At 42.6% G+C, this 19,282-nt stretch overlaps 1 protein-coding gene across 2 annotated transcripts; it reads left to right on the top strand.

Annotated features, from left to right (window-relative positions):
* The first annotated feature begins 6,061 nt into the window (after window positions 1-6,061).
* efna1a (ephrin-A1a) lies at window positions 6,062-17,854 on the top strand. 2 transcript variants are annotated; one of them, XM_067498160.1, is made up of 5 exons: window positions 6,062-6,408; window positions 16,463-16,758; window positions 17,258-17,323; window positions 17,440-17,541; window positions 17,658-17,854. In XM_067498160.1, exons 1-5 carry the CDS (start codon window positions 6,311-6,313, stop codon window positions 17,780-17,782), a joined length of 687 nt encoding a protein of 228 aa, XP_067354261.1. In that variant the 5' UTR covers window positions 6,062-6,310; the 3' UTR covers window positions 17,783-17,854. The 2 variants fall into 2 exon arrangements, with proteins under 2 accessions (XP_067354261.1, XP_067354250.1); XM_067498149.1 differs by having other exon boundaries at window positions 6,063-6,408; window positions 17,655-17,854.
* Window positions 17,855-19,282: the final 1,428 nt, after the last annotated feature.

Raw genomic sequence — 19,282 nt, 5'->3', positions numbered from 1 at the left:
AGACGGTGATTGCTTCAGCATCCTTGGGACTGACAGCGGGAGTACATGCAGTTCTCTCTCGAATCTTGTTCTGTTGACTCTTCCCTGGGATCAGGTGCATCCAGCCTAGAGGTTTTTTTTTTCCTGAAAAAAAAAAGAAGGAAAAAAAAAAAACACTTGGCTGTGCAAATCTTGTCATTACTATTCAACTTTCCTTCTATCTATTTACTCCAGAGAAAGGTGCTCAGCTGGTCCCTGAAATAGTCAGAGCTTTCTGTTCAAATCTCAGTATGTGTAATGTGGTGCTTGGTTGTTTACCAACCGATGTGATTTCGGTTTCCCTTTCACTCCAGCCTACTATGTGTTGTAATGATGTAATTGTGCTTTGGTGTACCCTTGTAATTTAGTGGACAGGTTATTCACACTGAGCCCCCTATACACTCCCTGACTGTTGTGTTGTGTCAAGGAAAAGCAGGGGATGGTAAACAGAGCCTCTGGGTGGTCGCCTTTCTCAGGACTCCAAGGACACACTGTAACGTCTGCTGACAGGAAAAGAGCTCTTTCTTTTCAGCACAACCTGCGTTGCTGCTCTCCTCTCCATTCTGTTCTGTCGCTTGTCTATGCAACTGCCCTCATACATATTGAAGGGGCTTTTGAGGAATCCACCAGTGTGCTGCTTTTTCATCCTTCTCTCCCTATTTACATATGAGCGTCAATCTCCCTCTTTTTTTTCTGCATCTGTCTGTATCTCTCTAAAAAGTACTTTTGCATTCCGCTATTCAGTTTCTGTTTTTCTCGCTCTCATCCACCTGCCCACTTCAGTGCAGCCCCCCTTCTTTTCTCACACCACTTAGCTCCAAATTTTTCAATGCCTACATTTTTGTTTTGGCTTTGGGTTTTTGGAGAGTTAAACTCTGGTGTGCATCATTCAAAGCATCCCTACCTTTAATTACACTGTTCCCCATCTACTTTTTTCCTGGACTCTTCTTTGTAGATGTTTGTTTAGCATGTTTGTCTTTCCCACTTTTTAAAAATCTTTACTGAAAATTTTAGCTTTTTAAACCCTTTCACTCTGATGTCTCAGATATTTCTCTTTGGCTGTCTGACTTCTGATCAACATTTCCGTCAGTAAATACAATAATAATCTATTTTTGCTTTTCTAAATCATAGTCGTTCTTCTATTTACTTCCTCTTTATTTTCTTGTCCCATCCTCCCAGCCTCACTCTCATATCCTGCTTGTTATGCCTCATCTGAACATCTTATTACATCTTGTGCTTCTCCTCTCTCCCACTGTCCTTCTGGTTTGTTTCCTGTCTATTTCTATCTTTCTCACTCTCACGCCGGCCTCCTCTTTTTCATTTGGCAGCCACTCTTCCTTCCGCTTCTCCTTTGCACTCACTTTCGCCTCAGATATATTTGTTTACACATTAAGTTTCTTTTCACCTTTATTTTAAACCTTCCTCCTTCATATCTCACCCTCATTATTAAACTTCCTGTAGATTTTGTCTCACATATACAGTAGAAGTTTCTGTTTTTGCAAATCACTGAAAAGGATGGATGAGCTGGACTCATTGCCATCTGTTTGTTGCTGCTACCCAGCCTTTGCAAAATCTCCCTGCATTTCCCAGGAGAGTGCGCACCATTGTTCATTTGTTTGTCTGTGAGTCACCTGCAATATCTCAGACACCACATAGTAGATTCTGACAGTCTAAGAGAAATGAGGCATCGCTCCTCTGAAATTTCAATTTGCCCAAGGGAAGGAGCCATTATTACAGGTCGGGAAAGTTAACATGTTTGCTAATTGCTGGCCAAAACCACTTATCTGTAAAATTACGTTTATTGTTGCCTTATGTTACACTGTAACCCTCCTCGGGTCTATTTTTCCTGATCATTTTACTTTTGCATATTGTTTCTCTTAAATACATCTTTTTTAAGCTCTTCTCTCTCATTTCACACGCCTCCTCACTTTTGCTTTCATTCTTGGTCTTACACTCCTGTTATCTAACATTGTGTTTGCATTTCTCCTCAATCCACCTCCTCCTCATTCGCCTCCTTCTCAGCTGCTCTTTGTCTCTCAGTTTGGCTTGTTTGGTGGATATGCAGGCGTACATACTTGTGTGTCCGTATGTGTGGGTGCATCAGAGTGTGTGTGCTTTTCCGACCGTCTAAGAGCAGCGACTGCCTGAGTACGAGCGAGGCCTCTCACCAAGATGTCACCTTAATAGTCTGAGCTGACACACTGATCATTGGATATGACTATGCATAATCAACCACTTCTTTGTTTACCTCAGATAATTAACCGCAGCTAATTAAGAGCTGGCACTTAACACTCCATCTTGTTGCTGTTATGCTAGGGTTCCTCACTTTGTTTGGATTTAAAATTGCTCCACCTAATCATTAACTTTAAATTGCCTCAGGAAAGTCAAAGCACAATCGACATTTGTGCCAGCACAGGCAAAAACAACACCATGAACAAACTTGTTCTTCCCAGCCAAACTATTGAGAGCAGGATGGTTAAACTATGTTTACAGCCTCTCTTTTATATGAAAAGGTAGACATGTGCAATGCTAATTACAGGAAACACTTCACCTCTATTGTTTGTAAAGAAAGAGCTGATAGGTTCAGAAACAACTCCTGCCGAGGAGCTGCATTGACTGACAAAAGCCGACGCAAACCAAGGAGGCCAGTGTAGTGGGACTCACACTGGACTGAGCAATGCTGGGCTGTTCCACGGTTCACACCAGCACGGTTCACTTATGTAAATAGATGGTGGGGTGTTGTTTGGGGATGGGAACATGATGACAGTCTGTCATTAAACCTCTCATTTGTATTCACAGCGAAGGGACCAGGCACTTCTTTTGCAGCCATGACGGAGAGACTAATACAGAGAAAGTAGCAACAAGCTTCAGCAGAGGAGAGGAAGGCAACACACTGCATGTCTGTGAAAACCTGCTCGAGATGAGGTGGACAGGAAGGAAGAATACATTAGATACAGTCCAACAACAAAGTTTAGATCATGAAGCAAGTTGTAACAGCTTCCTCACGAATATTATTATTGTTCCTGCGTAGACACTGAAAGCTTTATCATTTCCACAGATTTCACTGGGAAGAATCCTCTGTGTTTTGATTCCTCTTTTCAGGATCACAGAAAGTGCAACTTTATGACGTCATCTAATTACGTTGGTTATAATGGTTGAAAGAAAAAACAAGAAACAAATTATGGACAGTCAAGTTCCCATGCCTATATGGAATTGTTTTCCCTATCATTTTCCTATATCCTATTTTCATGCCACTAAACAGGCTCAGTGCAAATTCCGTCAGGATTTGAGGTGAATAGGGTTGTGTTTATGTGTGTGTGTGCATCTATGTTTGTGTCTGTGTAGATAAGCAAGTCTGCAGCGTGTGTGTTTTTGTGTCTGTCTACTCTAAAATATACATATATCTGGGCCGAGCTGCAGTTTTATTCCACTTCATCTTTCTATTTACTCATTCAGTGTTTTAGGTAGGTATGAAATTAAAGGTCTACTCATTTGGCTCCTGATGGAGTTTAGACATAAATGTCAGCGGTGTGGTGAAAGCTTTTCCACAACAATTTTCGATTGCAATGCAAATGACAATTACGCTGGCAGTTCCTCTCACCCTCTTATCGTCCCACGAGCCAGAAAAAACAATTGGACTCTAAAAAATCGATCCACCGAGATGAGCACTCTTCATGAATACAAAGCACAGTATTTGGGATGACCTGCTTGACACCGAATAGCAAACAATTACCGTGTATATATGCCTTTCTGCATTTGCACTGTTACTCCTGAAATGGTTTGTCAGTTTGGACAGAAGTTTTAAATGCAGATTACATAAACTGTGAATACTCAGAGCCACTGAATATAGAATACGCTATCTATAATACACACAGGACCCCTCTTGAGGCTGGATCTTTTGCGGGAGAAAGTAAAAAACAAAAATAAAGACTTTATGCAAGCTGCTTGACAAAACTGTGTGGGTGTCTTAGAGAAGTGATTATTCAGTGATGAGGACAACCGAGCACAAAGTCAGACCTGGGTTAACAGGAGATGCAAATGGATATTAGTTGTTGCTTTCATTTGCTTGGAGCACCACATGAGTGGGATGTAAGTGCACTGTCAGATAAAATGTTGATGTGCAATCAACAACTGATCTGACAGTTTAATTATCTTGTGAAACTGTCAGACCTACTGTGGAAGGGGTTAGTCTTCTAAAATTTCACATATTTTCTCAAGATGAGGCCTGTTTAGGCAAAACCACAAAATGTCCGGACATTTACTGCATATAGTGTTAAAATATTTAATTTATTTTACTCTTCCTTTGTGGGGAAACGGATGCCTTTCAGATTTAGTGTTACATTCTGGTTACATCAGGAGTGCATCCTGAATTTTCTGCTTTACTTTGCAGCTTTTTAGAAATATGGACCAAATCCCAGCAGAGTTTATCAGATCACATTCCCTGAAATGTATCTGTATGAGCCAACCAGGGTTTCCTCTGGTTTATTTATGTTGTGCATTGTAAGGTTGTTTGGATTAAGTATACCTATAGGTGTACTGATGATGTAATTGCTGACATCGTGTGACTTTGATGTTTGCCTTTATTGTTTGCCTTTGTAGTTTCCCTTTTAAGTTTGCTATTTGTTACAAGAGAGTTTAGTTCAGCTCAGCTATTGAAAGGAACAGACGGGGACTTACAAACAAGAGAGACAGTAACTGGGGCAAAGGAACTGACTTCAAGATAGTGGCGACCGCAACAACAAGGTAGAGGTGAAAGGTTAAGTGTGTAGCTGTGGAGGCACACGGTTTCTTACTGTGTTCTGTGGATTTAGGAGTCACTTTGAGAAACTTGTTTGATGTAATTGATTCGTGAACGTATTTATGAAATTACTATTCTTGGACCATCAGGTAAGATGGAATCTACAGTATTCTTGTACTGACATGAGTTAAAGCTGCAAACTTTGCAATTGGCTGAATTCATTATATCAAAAATTGTCCCTTTCTTTTTCATTTGCTTACTTTCCTTGTATGTTTGCAGTTTGCTGTCTTTCCTTTTTAAAGCTGTTACACTGCAAAGCAGGCATTGCAAATAAACTGCCATGTCAAGCAGAAGCAGGCTTGAAAACTCCCTCTGGCAATATGGCTCACTGGGCTGAAGAAGCAGCTTGTGGTCCAGATTATCCATGTAAATGGAACAGAAAATGAGAATCAGGATTTGCAATGTATCTGACAGCAGGGAGGTTATGGTACATGCCTTGCACTGCATTTTACTCTCTAGGTTTTCCTTGGGTTAATCTATTATTATCCTAAAGGAGGATTGGAGTGTTAAAAAATATTCACAAACAATGATAGTGGCCATTAATATGTTTGTTCCGTGGGGATCTGTGAGACAGACATGACAACATCAGTGCAAGAAATCGCTTTGCAAACACACCAAATGTTGCAAAACCCTATACTCAAGCATGGGTGGTGCACTTCAGTGATAGATAAGGACTATAGAAAAAAAAACCTACGGTGTGAACTCATTCAAAATTTCACAATATAACCAGGACAGTTGTACACTGTAATGCAGTTACCTTCCAACAAGTCCAATAACATTGTTACGAATGGTTTCCTGTTTTTCAACAATTTTTTATAACCTACGTGCAAAATTAGAAACACCACAACATCTTTTGCGGCAGTAGCTATTTTTAAAATACCACCTTCTCCACTCCTTATAGGAAAAAGTTTACAAATTCTAATTTCTGGCTATGAAATAATTGTAAGTATACTACAGAATCTGATACTAATAAATAGGTTTGATGAGGTTCCCGTGAAAAACACAAATTCAGCAAACGTTTCATACTTCTAATGTAGAAATGACAGTGGGTATTTTGCAAATAGTGCTGCTGGCTCATCTAGACGCTCTTTACATGTTTGGGTTGTAACGCTTTGTACAACACATAAACACAGAGAGGAAAAACCTGCGGAGCTCGCGTCCCTCGCACCGCCCTCTGATTGGTCGCCTCTGTGAGAGGGGGCGGGACTCGCGACTGTGGGCGTTTCACAAAACCTGCCTCCACGCAGCTCAAGATCTCATTCACTACGGATTTGTTGAGTTAACCTGATCTCTCTGCAGATTTGATTCCTTCACAAATCGCCTTGCATTTTTTTTCCTTGTCCCTCTGAGCGCGCAGTCTCCGGGTGTTCGGACGAGCTCTTTTCTCTAAACTTTTTGTGTTTTTGTTTAGTTTTTCTCCTATTTTTGTTTTGTTTTTGCACAGTCTACCTGAGTCTTGCTTCATCGCCTTGCACGCCTTCACTCCTCTCCACCATGGATTTGGTTTGGATTGTGGGCTTCGTTGTGAGCGTCTGCGCCTGGTTCGCTTCGGCGGAGCGGCATAGCGTCTACTGGAACAGCACCAACTCAAAGTAAATATCTCCTTTCATTTGTGTTTTCTAATGTTCCTGAAAATATTCTTATGCATATTTTTCATTGCAAAAGCTTGTTTGATATCTTAAATTCAAATTAACTTTAAACCTAATTACCACTGCGGATTAGCTCATTATGATCCATTTTCAGATGCATGTAAGCAGTGGCAACTCATGCATATGCAGCGAGCTGGTGTTGATGAATTTGTAATGGCAGCAACTGTCTGCTGTTGTCATGATAATGCAAGGCTGTTGGGAGTCTCGCTTCCCTCCCCCTCCCTTTTTGGGGATCGGATCTGTTCTTATGGTGCCGTTTACCTGTAAAACTTGGTCTAACCTGTTCAGCTTTCATCCGTTTGGAAAATCTGTGTGCCCGTGCTGGATTTATTACATCAGAATATGTCATCTATTTACCTTTGTCAACTGCCTGTGAGCTACTAGTTAAACCGCTTATACTTTGGAGGGAAACAGGCTCCTCTCTATGGTTAAATTTGTAAGAGTTTCACAGACAGAAAATGCAGAGACATATGGTGTTATTTATCTGTGGAGCTCACTTTTTTTATTTGAAGGTTGCATGATCTATGAACACTACTGCAGCTATTTGTTTGCTCCCTTGATGTGCACATACAGTTTGTCTTGAAGTTTATTTGTAGGAGTGGATCCAGCAAAAATGTTAGAAAATATGAGTTTGTGAAGGGGGGGGGGGGTTGTTTTGTTTTTTGCTTTGTTGTGCTGTTGTTTTGTCCTGTGATGAAATCCTGTTGTTTTTAAAGACTTGCATTTTTCCTAGGAATGGATGAATTTTTGTGTTGATTTCACAGGTTTGATTCACCATATAAGGTGATGAAATATCTGTTGCAATATCATAACCTCTGTGCTGAGTGGGAGGTTGCTGTTTTTCTCCTAAATCAAGAGATATCACTTGGGGTTTACGTGGCTGTCGGGGAGACATTGGGGCGTTCATATTTCAGGTGGAGAGACGAGTAATAATGGTGCATGACAGAGACAGAGGAGGTAACTTGAGGCCTGCCCAGTAGGTCATGCTCTGGGATAGAGATGGATTGCTTGGGGAGGAGTAATTTGAGCTCAAATTTTCAGGGCTAGGGGCCATTCAGCATAAGTGGGGGGTCAATTAGAATTATAGTTGATGATGGCTGGGGTGAAATGGCTCGGGGTACAAAGAGGGCTAGGCTTACACACTACAAAATGAACTTCTACAGGCACCCACACATAAACACACCCAATGACACACAGCCAGGCGAGCACAGACAGACTCCTGACAGATGATCACTCAATCTCGAATCAGATCACTCCCATCGCACAAGCTGATGTCATCTAAATCAATCAGTGTTTGGTGTGTAAATACGTGTCTTGATACACGCAGATATTCAAATAATCTCCCACAAGCTTACACTCGAACACTTCCCCTGTGGTTTCAACAACAACAGTATTTAGTGTTCTCAGAAAAGCGGTAATTACAGCGATAAAGCCTTTCACCGAAAGTCGGTAGAAGTCCCAGATTGAGAGCCGTTTCATTGTGTCCTTACTGTGGAAAGACAGTGATCATTCCTGTGTATATATACTGGTAATCCATCCTTTTGCACTTGCTATTTTTTCCCTGAATGACCGCCCTAAATCTCTCCCTTTGGCTACTCTTAATCCTGTATTCTCAGAAAAAGCACACAGCTTCTGAGATGTTTTCATTTGGTACTTTTCATCATTCCTCGCAATTTGCTCTCTCCCCTATGACCTGTTACTCGATATAGTGTGTTGACGTCCATCTTTTCCCCCGTGTGACGCCGGTTTCCCCGTTGGTGAGAAAGCTGTTGTTAATCAAATTGATCTCACGCCGATCGCTTTGCTCCGTGTGGTGCAAGCTCATTTCCTCTTTCTCAATGTGTTTGTTGAGAGATGTAGATACCCACACACTCATTCATATACATGCACAGTTACAACCACTAATTTGAGTGCGTGTGTGAGCATGCCTTAGGGCCCCCCTCATGTCCAAAGTTTTACCTACCTGTATTTCAATAACTACTTTTTGTTTTTTCAGCATCTTCCTGACCGTAATTTTATTTTCTTGAGAGGTTCTTGATAACCTTTGTGTCTGATTAGCAACAGCTTAACCACCGGCACGGGTTGATTCCCAGAAAGAGGCTTACCAGTATGCCCAGTCAGCTTGTGTCCCGGCATGCCAGTGTGTGTACGTGTCTTTGTGAAGGGAGTGTCTGCGCAGAAGCTCCCTCACATGCACAACATCACCAGATTCAAGTGACTCACACACACAGACACATACACAATAACTCACTCATCCGTTCACACATGTGCTTCGCAGTTGTGATTGATGTTAACATCGTCCCAGGAGCCCTCTGGACTCTAAAACTCTAATGTTAGACAATAATTTGCTCTTTCACTGCTTCTTTCTCCCTCTCCCCCTTTTCCCTGCTGACAGACCATGAGTAGACCACCATCACCCTCATCCCCCTCCTCTTTCTCTGCTTTGTACCTGTCTCTCCCTCTCTCCAGCACCTACCTCCCCCTCTTCTTGGCCAGGTTCCCTTTTCAACTTGGTACTGTGGTCTCCAGCTCTGTGAATCTGTTAACTGTTTCATGGCTCACACACACACACACATCTGCTCGAACCACTGTTTATTTTACCATCATCAGCAGCATCATCTTGTTTGTAATCTTACCACACTTTTGAGCTAATCTGTTCAAACTCTGGCGTCTTTGATTTGCTACGCCTTTCTAATGAGCTGTTTGATTTGGTAAAAACCATAAAATACACTTTTGGATTGTTTGAGCTTACCATCGCAGGCACAGTGTTTAACTTCATTTAGCTGAATATGGTTTGTGATGTGTTGGCTCAAATAAGCGAGTTATTTAAGGTATGTTTCACACACATGATGCATTCTCTTGGTATTTATCAAGTCAATATGAGTGATTTGTGATGCTTCTCATACAAATTGGGGAATGGTCTTCACGGTGAGCCACAGAAAGAGAATAGTAACTGGTGTGACTGATTAGGGGGTCAGAGTTCACCATGTGATGAAGTGCCACGGCCTCTATCAATCTGTCAGTCATTCTGTCATAGCGGTGGTCCCTGAATACTGGCTGCCACTCAGACCAGCCCCTCTTCTCACACTCATGGCTCTGCCTCTGGGAACCCCCCCCCCCCCCCGTCTTTTTGGTCCCCTTCACTACTTCACCAGCTTTTATCTCAACTTTACAAGCTGTCCCTTTTCAGTCTATTATTTCCTCACCTCCAACTCTAGCTCTCGGAGAAGAGGGGAAGGAGGGAAGCATGCTAAGAGGTGTGGAATTTCTTTATTATCGTTCTTGGCACTCGTAGGAATCCGTCACAAGGCACTTTGCCCTTTCCTTCATGCTTTTTCCCCCTTAACTCTCTTTCCTTAAAGCTTCCTTCTTCTACCTCCTTATGAAAAGCCACTCCAGTCTTCCCTGCAAACCTGTTTCATTTCTTCTCCCTTCTTTCCTGCTCTTTTCACATGTCTGTCCATGTATGCTTTTCCTCGCTTGAGTGTCTTGCTGAAGCAGTCAAAGTGGTAGAGCCAGTCTAAGAACTTGCACCATGAAAGGAGAGGGATTAAACGAAGAAGAAAGTTCACGTGCAGGAGTTGATAAAAGTGTCTGTCTGACCTGCATGCCCGTTCACACATGCATGGTTTAAAGATGAAAGTTGAGATTTGGTAGCCGCATCAGCAGGTGTAATTATGTGAGCACAATAGATAAGGGATTTCTGTGATTTCCAAGTAATCTGAATTCAAACTGCTTTCCTCGAAAAACATCCAGGTTTCCCACATCACTTCTTAATCCAGCCTTTGCCCCCCCCCCCAATTTGGTCAGCCTTCTCAACAGCAAGTCTATCTTCATGTTTCTCTAGCATCCCATTTCCCTCCAACCATAATCTGGCCTTGTAATCTGTCTGGTAAATTCAATCTGTGGAAAATACTTTAAGAGGTTGTCTAACGGATGGTGATCAGGCTCAATAATCATTGACCCCTTCCTGTCTTTACAGCCTGTAATCAGCTGTAAGAAGACTTTACCTCAGTGGCTACATTAACCCGGGTTTTTAACTTCCTGTTCAATATTTCCATTTGTTGTTGCAGTGTCAGAGGCAGGAGAGCTTGTTCTATTGACTGCACCAGATCAGAATCAGGCCAAAGGTTTTAACTTCCCACAGGCAGCGTGCTGTCAGTGTTACCAAAGTCTGTACGCTGTCGGCTGTGTATTTCCCTGTGAACTGCTCCACTTCCTGGCTATGTCTTTTCCCGGGAAAAGTGCGTATCCTGTCTGCACAATAAACAATGTAGTTCTCACACACCAAAACATGCAAGATCATAAAACTCTGTACTTGTGTTTCCCAGGCTTGTTCAAGAAATGGATATGTATGAAATGTGACAATAAGTAGATTACCAGTGATATGTAGTGATTCGTTGGTTTTATGATGCATGTGTTCAGCTTTAAGGGTGATTTAGGATCCACCTGCCCTGCTGTCATATTTATCACTCTCTGTTTGGGATTCTCCTCTGACCACTGCCACTGTGGTCAACCCCACCAATGTTTCTCAGCTCCGTTGCTGTCTTTGTGCCTCTTCCTTATCAAAGTGGCAGACTTCCCCTGCTCCTTCTCACTTTCCTCATCCCTCCTCCCTGTGCTTCTTTACCACTTCTCAATCCCACACACAAATCATACAGTAAGCTCCATTAGTGGTTCATGCGTTTCCTTTCTCGTGGTGTGTAAGGGACAGTTTGTCTCTTGTGTTCTTCCAGACTTGTTTGTCAAGTCTTGGTTTCTATCAGTGCAACAACAGTGTACATGTGTTTGAATGGGAAAGAATTATCCAGCAAGAGCCAGATATTATCTCTGCAAATGAACCATTGTGTTTGTTGTGTTGTGTAAATAGCGGTCATTGTGTAACTTTTTTGTTTTTCTCTTGCCTTTTTGTGTCCTGTTTGTTTAAAGTCTGGATTTAGTGTGTAAACATGTCTCCACTGCAAATACTGCTGCCCCCTGGAGGCCCATTCTGATATTACAACTACTACCAGATCTATAAGCAAGAGCAGTTACTACTAGTACTAGTAGTAGTACTACTACTACATACAAAAATATTTTTTTGTAACTGTGGGCTGGACACACTTATAGGTAATTCCTGGTGGAATTCATTAAGCTACAAGCTGAGTTTGCAGAAAAAAACCCACTGAACATTAAAGTTTTATGTCTTGGAAATCAATCCAGCTAAATCAATTTTCTTGTACAGATATTTGCCTCCTGAGAAATGTGATGTCAGTGGTGACCTTTCCGCTCTGGCCCTTTTTATAAGATACAAATGGCTCAGGGGCCAGCAAGAGACAGTTGGAAAGAGCATATGTATTCATCTAAGCCTCTTTAGTGCAGTGGAATCAGCCAATTATTTTTTTGCTGGACTTAAAGATTTGTAGTTTTGCTGGGTAGCAAAAGTAGTTCAGCGAGTTCAGCCAGGAACGACAACAGAATGACCAACGATCTGGACAGAAAAAAAGTTTAATGACAGCCAAGAGAAAGCTGATTGAGATGGATGACAAAAAGTCAAGGTGTCAAAGAATGAAGGCTGGAATGTTATGCTAAAAGGGAGGAGCTGAATGACTTAAGCCATATTTGTTTCTATGACAACTCCGGCATACCCAAGTCGCATTGTGTTTGACTCTGGGTCAGAAAGTTGCATATCTGGAATACCACCAGGACAGGTTGTGATTGGTTCAACAAATCTGAGGTGGGGGAGGGACAAAGTTGACATGAGGATCTGGTTTGCTTATTGAGTGATGAAAGGCGGACAGAGAGTGGGAGGGGGTGGCTGACACTGATGGATGAATAAATGGACAGATAAAACGAAAAGAGCAATAACGTTAAACAGTCCTGCTTAACTAAGCTCGCAGTGCACTTCAGGAAGTCTTCCCCTCTCGTTCTCTGCTGTGCCACCTTTCCCATGGAGTCATGTAGCATTCACAAGTATATCTTGAGAGAAACGGCAGTGTCTTTTATTATTCTGCTAACACCTCTCACTTTCCCCTCTGCAACCAGGGACACACTCACACACACATTCATAGTCAGGGTATCTCTCTTTGAACTCCATAAGTCCAGTGTAAAGGAGTAATACCCCTTCTCTGTGTAAGAATAATAGAGGGGCAAAAATGCTCCACACTGCCTGTCTAACCCCCTTACTCTGTCCCCAGACCTCCACCCCAGCTCTGGGCCTCACTGTCCACCCTAAGCCCCCTGTATTAAGCAGGGTCTGGTGCTGATGAATGGATCTGAACTCGGCTTTTGGTCCACACAATAATCCAGGCTTGAACAAGCCGATTAGGTGGTCCCCACATTCCGGTTCACTCATCCGTGACAGCCCAGTCACCTTTTTTGTCACATTTATAGCATGTGTGAATTTGTGAGTAGAGCTTCTGTTTTGTCAATAGTCTGTATGGACACATACATTTGAACTGGGTTTCATCAGAACCTTAAAGCCACTTCTTGCTCACTGATTCTCTTTGCTGACTTGACAATGTAGGACCTTTGATCCACATGGCAGCCTTTTCCCCTTAGAGGTCCAACATTGCACAGGGCCATAGATTGGAGAGATGAGAGGGGGTGAGGGGGTGGAGAAAAAAGCAAAACACTGGCCAGAGAGATTAGAGTACAGAGATTAGACTCCTGCTCCTGAAGAGGCTCAAATAAATCAGGAATTCCTTAAAAAAAAAACGAGGACGAGTGGACAAGAACACCGGGTACTTTTCACTAGTTTCCCTCTCTCCTACACACACAAACATTTAACCACTTGACCTCCCCTTACAGCTAATATTGTAATTATTGGCATTCGTTATGGACGCCTATCTTGAAACACAGCTCTCAGATTCTTCTGAGCTCTACAAACGCAACACACATACACGGATTTAAATATCTCCGGCTGCGACGAACACCCATGCACACAATCCTCGCTGCATGTCTGCCCCACAAATCACCCCTAAGTAGAAAATACAACAACTCCACCGTGCTGTTACTTCTGCTGAGGCGCCAAGTGTCAGCGTCATTAAAAGAGAGCATCCTGGGATAAACAATGGGAATAAATCAAGACAGCCTATTGACACAGAGGGTAAAACAGTCTGACAGAGCGAAATAACAATGGACACACACTGGGGGGGAGAGAAAGGGAGAGGATTTTGTGTGCTAAAGTGAAGGTGGCATGATTTGACTTTGTTAGCTAAACCTTTTCACACAGAGGCCGAAACTCTCTTTGAAGTGAGTTACTCCAATCAGTTAATTAAGCTGATGATGTGGAACGTTTCAATGCCGGTAGTGTTAGAGGGGAACAAAAGGCAGCTGGATAATTAAAACAATTTGCCATTAGTAAAAGGGGCTAGCCCCTGCATATTCAGGCACTGTTCCCTCTGCTAAGTGAGGTATTTCATCAGGCACGTGGTGAATAGAGACACTGTATGAAATGGTGGCAGTGCTACAGCAACTGTAGCACTCACACAGAAACACTTACTGAGAGAAACTTCAAAAGCCATTCCTAACTCAAGCCCTTTGACCCCCACCACCCCCGCACCCACGCCTATTCATGCCCCCCCCAGCTCTCATCTGAAGGGGCTGCTGAGTAGGGAACAGGAGGGCATAATTACCACCCTCTGGGATAACTTAATACCCTTTTTTGTGTTTTAATTGCACCCCCTTTCGTCCCCCTTTTGGATGGATACACTGGAACCATACCACAGCCAGTTTGTAATCAGGGCTTGAGCGAGGGAGGTATTGGGCGTAGGGAGTTTGTTTGTGTGGGTTTTCAGTATTTGCAGGGGGATGATAACTCTGTCAGGCAAAAGCAGACACCAGTGTTTGTTCAATAGTGTTATCGATTTGACTGGAATTGAAAGTGGCAAAAGGGAAAACCACTTTAGCGCCAATCTGGTAAACAGAGCATGGCAGGCAAATGGCAGATAAGCACTAAGCTGTCTGGGCCATGGCAAAATGATAATCATTGCTCTCCCACTGAAATTTGGCTGAAGCACATTATTATCAGCACAGTTAGATAGAAGTTTCATCAGTATACTAAAAAGGAGCTTGTTTTCTAACAGGACTGTTTCTGTGTAATTGTGTTGCCGGCTAATCTGGTCATCAGTATTGAGGGAATGCAGTCAGGCAGAGAAGGGTAAAGGGATGGGGGTAGGGAGCAAGAGTCGGTGCCTGGAATATGGAGCCACAGCGTCTGTCCTTTTACGAGGGGGTACCAGGGAGAGACCACCGGCAACAACAACAACACAAGCTAACGATCAACAGGGTCTGAGCTTGTGCTCTTTGATGGTTAGGTACACATATGGACCTTGTCACAAAAAAACTCAAACTCCCCGAAAGTTACTTGTAGTTTAAATTTGTTTCTAAGAAAATGCATCTGCTTTTAAGGAAAACTTGATGAAAGAAACGCCTTCAGTGGGGAAGCTTCTTCCTGTGAACAGTGTTGATTTAGCAACCTGTAGGCTTTTGAGAACCTAAAGCTCCTGGAGATCTGCAGATCTGATTAAATAGCAGTCAGTAACTTAACTCACACTGGCTGCCCCCTTCTTTTTAGGATTGGAGACAAACCATGCATGTATTCATTGCAAAAGCAACAGAACCCTATATTACATACACATTCTCTTTGTGTGTTGTGAAAATATTAAGTCTGTCAAATTTCATCCATTCTCAGGGAACCCCTGGTGATCCAGAACAGTAAGAGGCTGTAAACCGATCTCTCTGGATCTCTTGGGAGTTTAATACCAGGGGGGGTGTGTGTGTGTGTGTGTGTGTGTGTGTGTGTGTGTGTGTGTAAGCGTGCCTGTCTGTGTGTGGGATTGGTGGGTGCAAAGAGAAGGTAGCTACTGCTTTGGATCGCTGATAGATGTGACTACTGGGAAGTGTGAGCTTGTGTGTGTTGCTAGCGGCCAGCTACTGCTCCAGGCTGGTGATAGATGGCTTTGGCTGAGAAAAGAGCATTAGCTGTAAGCGGCCCCTGGAGCAGTCAACTCAGTCAGGGGGAAGGGGACAAAGCTGAAATACCTTTAGTGACAATACCCTGGAGATAAACTAATAGTGTCTCTGAAAGAACCAAGGAGGGAGAAGGAATCAGGGACAGCTGACACAAGGCCAATTTAAGTGGCCTCTGAGTATGTCAAATTATTGATATAATCTAAACTTTGTCTCAGAATTGTTTATGTATGGACATTTTAATGCTAAAATGTTTGAAGGGTTAGGTTAGTTAAAGCTTGGTTTACTAAAAGACCATCGTAAAGTTTGTGGAGAGGGTGGAGGATTGAAAGGAGGGACGCAGGGAGGAATGGGGGGGAGGCAGACAGTCTGACTGTCTTTCTGTATTTGTAATAAGAGGGAGTGTGGTGGGAGACAGTTACAGACCTTCACCACACTCCTGTTGTACGTTTGTTACTCTTTAACCCTAATGAATGGGTTAAAACATGTGTGGCTTTTTTTTTTAACTCAAGTTTCTCGAGTAAACTCAGGTGTGTTTGCTTTTGTTAGGAACAATTTGTAATTGTGTGTGTGGCTCTGCAGATGTCAATACTCATCTTCTGTCTTGACAGACTAACTGACTGCTAATGTTTCTCTGTAAACATCATTCAACATGTGTGGGACTTAGGATCAATGTGCACTGAGTGCTAACTCTCAACACAGCAGCAAGCAGTAGCACCTACACTGACCTCACGTTCATCCATATTTATGTGCACGTTCTTTGCAAATCATGCTTCCACTTATTGAGTTTTCTGTCTTCATTCCATTCCAACACACACATAGTGTATATCTTAATACCCAAACACCCTCGTTCTCCTGCTCTCTATCTCTCATTCCCACACCTCTCGGTCTTTCCTCTGATTTCCCTGTTGTACACTGGCGTGTAGCCGATCAATATATAATCACAGGTTTTGAGGCCTGTATTTATTACCACTCCGTTGCTATAACCACAGTTATCAGTCTCCTGCCACTTGCGTAACCGCCCTCTTCTGCCTCCTCCCTGCAGGTTTCTATGGGATGACTACGCCGTGGAGGTGAAGCTCAATGACTACCTGGACATCGTCTGTCCCCATTACCCTCAGGGTGAGGTGCCATTGCTGGATGCCGAGCGATACGTGCTCTACATGGTTGAGCGCGAGGACTATGAAACCTGCAAGCCCCAGTCATATGACCAAATGCGCTGGGAGTGCGGCCATCCGTTTGCTCCTCACGCCCCTGAGAAGTTCTCTGAAAAGTTCCAGCGTTTTACTCCGTTTACTCTGGGAAAGGAGTTCCGCGAAGGAGAAAGCTATTATTATATCTGTAAGTGTCACTCCTGTTTTCTCTAAAATAGAATCTGACAGCTGGGGAACTTTATAGTTCAAAATAAAAGTGACCAACCTGTTCTTATTACTATATTGATAACCATGGTGCTATTGTGTTTAAAAATCTTCATATGAAAATGCAAAGTTGTGCTACTTTTGTGTGTTTTTTGCACTGTGATGTGCTGGAGTTGGGTGGACAGCTCTTTGAAGATTTACGTGGACATAAACTGTGGCGTCGACTCAGTTCGCCAAGCTTATGTAATATTTACGCTGCTAAAAGGGAACCACAAAGACCAAGTAATGTTGTCACCCTGACCATGGCTTTAATTAGATAAATGGAAGGATAAGACACACTTCACTGTGTCGCAGATGGCTTCCTGTAGCTTTGTCCCTGCGTCTGTTCCCAAGTGTATGCACGTCATGCATGGAGGTGGATTAATGGATCAGATGAGGATAAGTGCTAGGATCCTAATGGCCTGTGTTGTTTCTCCCTGCAGCCAAACCTTTGCACCACCATGGGAAGGAGTGCCTCAGGCTCAGGGTGGACGTTGCAGCTGCTGATGGTGAGTTTGGGCACCCTCCTGGCTATAAGGACTAGAGCATAATCACCCCTAAAAGTAATCTTAAGTTTTTTTTTTAACACCCATGCAGAGTAACTAATGGCATTTCTTTCTTTCAGGCTCCCAAGAGGCTAGAGTGGCTAAAGGAGGCGGAGGCACAGGTGGGGCTGGAGTCGGAGCTGGGGGTGGGGTTCACAACCCGTCTAACAGACTGCCTGCAGGTATGTGGACCAGCCCTGCATCTTGTCTAATTATCTCTTTAAAGCAATCCAGGTACATTCCGGGGTGCAAATGTGTTTGTACTTATGTGTCCTTTTTATCTCCCATCTTCAAGCAGATGACCCAGTGGTAAACCTGCCAGACGTCCAGAAGAGTGTACGGACAAACTCTGGAGGGGCAGCTACATCCCTTTCAGTCCTCTCATTACTAGTCCCATTTTCATTACTGCTATTGTTGCACTGAGAGCACATGAAAGGACTGCTGTTGGCAGACATTTTTCAGGGACTACAATGAAGACAGTCTGTGGGAATGAAACGCTGACTCAAAAAGACAGTTTTGTATGCCCAGTGCTGGCCACAGGCAGAGAGACTTTTGAAGCTTGTAAAGTACGGATGGACTCGCTTCGACAACATGTGCAGAGTTACTCTGAGCATTTAAGACAAATATGTGTGCTTCATCTTATTTTTCCAAAAGTGATAGTATTTTTTGTTTCTTGGAAAAACCAAGCTCTACTTGCTTTATATGGTTTGGGGGATCCCTCCAAAAGACACAAACTTTTTGGATGATAATCCAAGAAAAAACCTATGAAGTCGAAGAGGAACCTAAAGTGGCCAAAGAACAATCAAGAGCAAAGACACCAAGTCTATCTATTTGAATTAAATAGATACGAATTTGGAGGAAAAATGTGCATTTAAGGAAAAGTAATCCCTTAACTTTTGAGCCAAAGATCAGTCATCTCTCCAACTTGTACACTATTCCACCCTTGACTATTGTGTACCGCTTGTTGTATTGTTCTCGTAATGGTATTGAGTGGCATTTAATGTCTGATGTGATTACTTTGTTTAAATGTAGCACGGGGGCTGGTCTTATGACTGTTTCCTTTGCAAAACTCGACCATGTGCTTATATACAGTACTGTAGCATTAAAACTGCATAGTACAAAAACACTAACATACACTCCACATCAGTGTTACACATTGTCATCAGATGCTCACATGAAAACACATTGTGCTGTTACTTGTACATTCTGTGAAAATAATTTATAACATTTGCAGCTAAGAAGTTTTACTGTACATACCATATGCTCACGAAAGGAAATGTTTACTGTTGGCAACGCGGGGAGCTTTTTCTCTCTCCCCTTATAGTTAGTATTTGTGTGAAATGAAAAGCGTGTGTATGTGTGTGTTAAAGTGAGAGCAAGAGGATGCGCGCAACTGATTGAACAAGTGATGAGTTGATGTTTTTCTGCCAAAAGCAAACACTGAGATGTTGTGTGCATGGCAGAGAGGCTGGACTTCTCTGTTTGTTGGTTTTTGCCCCTGTGTTGATTAAACTGTCTGAAAGCTGGTATCACATTTCTATTACTGCAGGTCCCGACCCTGTGTGTCATGGTGCTTTCATTCACGTTTCCATCCCAAGTTGGTAAACAAGCACGTGACTCTTTCTAAGTAATTTTTATAGTTTTGCATAATTTGGAATTCACCAGTCACCAGTTCACAACAGACAAGACACGGCATCAAACTGAGTTGCCAAGCACATCTTCACCTGACAGGCTGGCTTAATCAACAAAGCACAACAGTAGGCCTCTATAACTACCACTGAAGTCATTCCTTTTTTATCTGAACTCGTTACCTAATTTTGTACATGTGTAAGTAAGAGAAGTGTATAATATGTGTAAATATATATACATATATATATATATATATATATATATATATAGAAGATTATATAAATGACCTGTTTG

The sequence above is a fragment of the Channa argus genome, chromosome 1 (genome assembly GCF_033026475.1).
Source record: "Channa argus isolate prfri chromosome 1, Channa argus male v1.0, whole genome shotgun sequence".
Taxonomy (NCBI): domain Eukaryota; kingdom Metazoa; phylum Chordata; class Actinopteri; order Anabantiformes; family Channidae; genus Channa; species Channa argus.
This window is presented reverse-complemented; position numbering and strand designations above follow the sequence as displayed.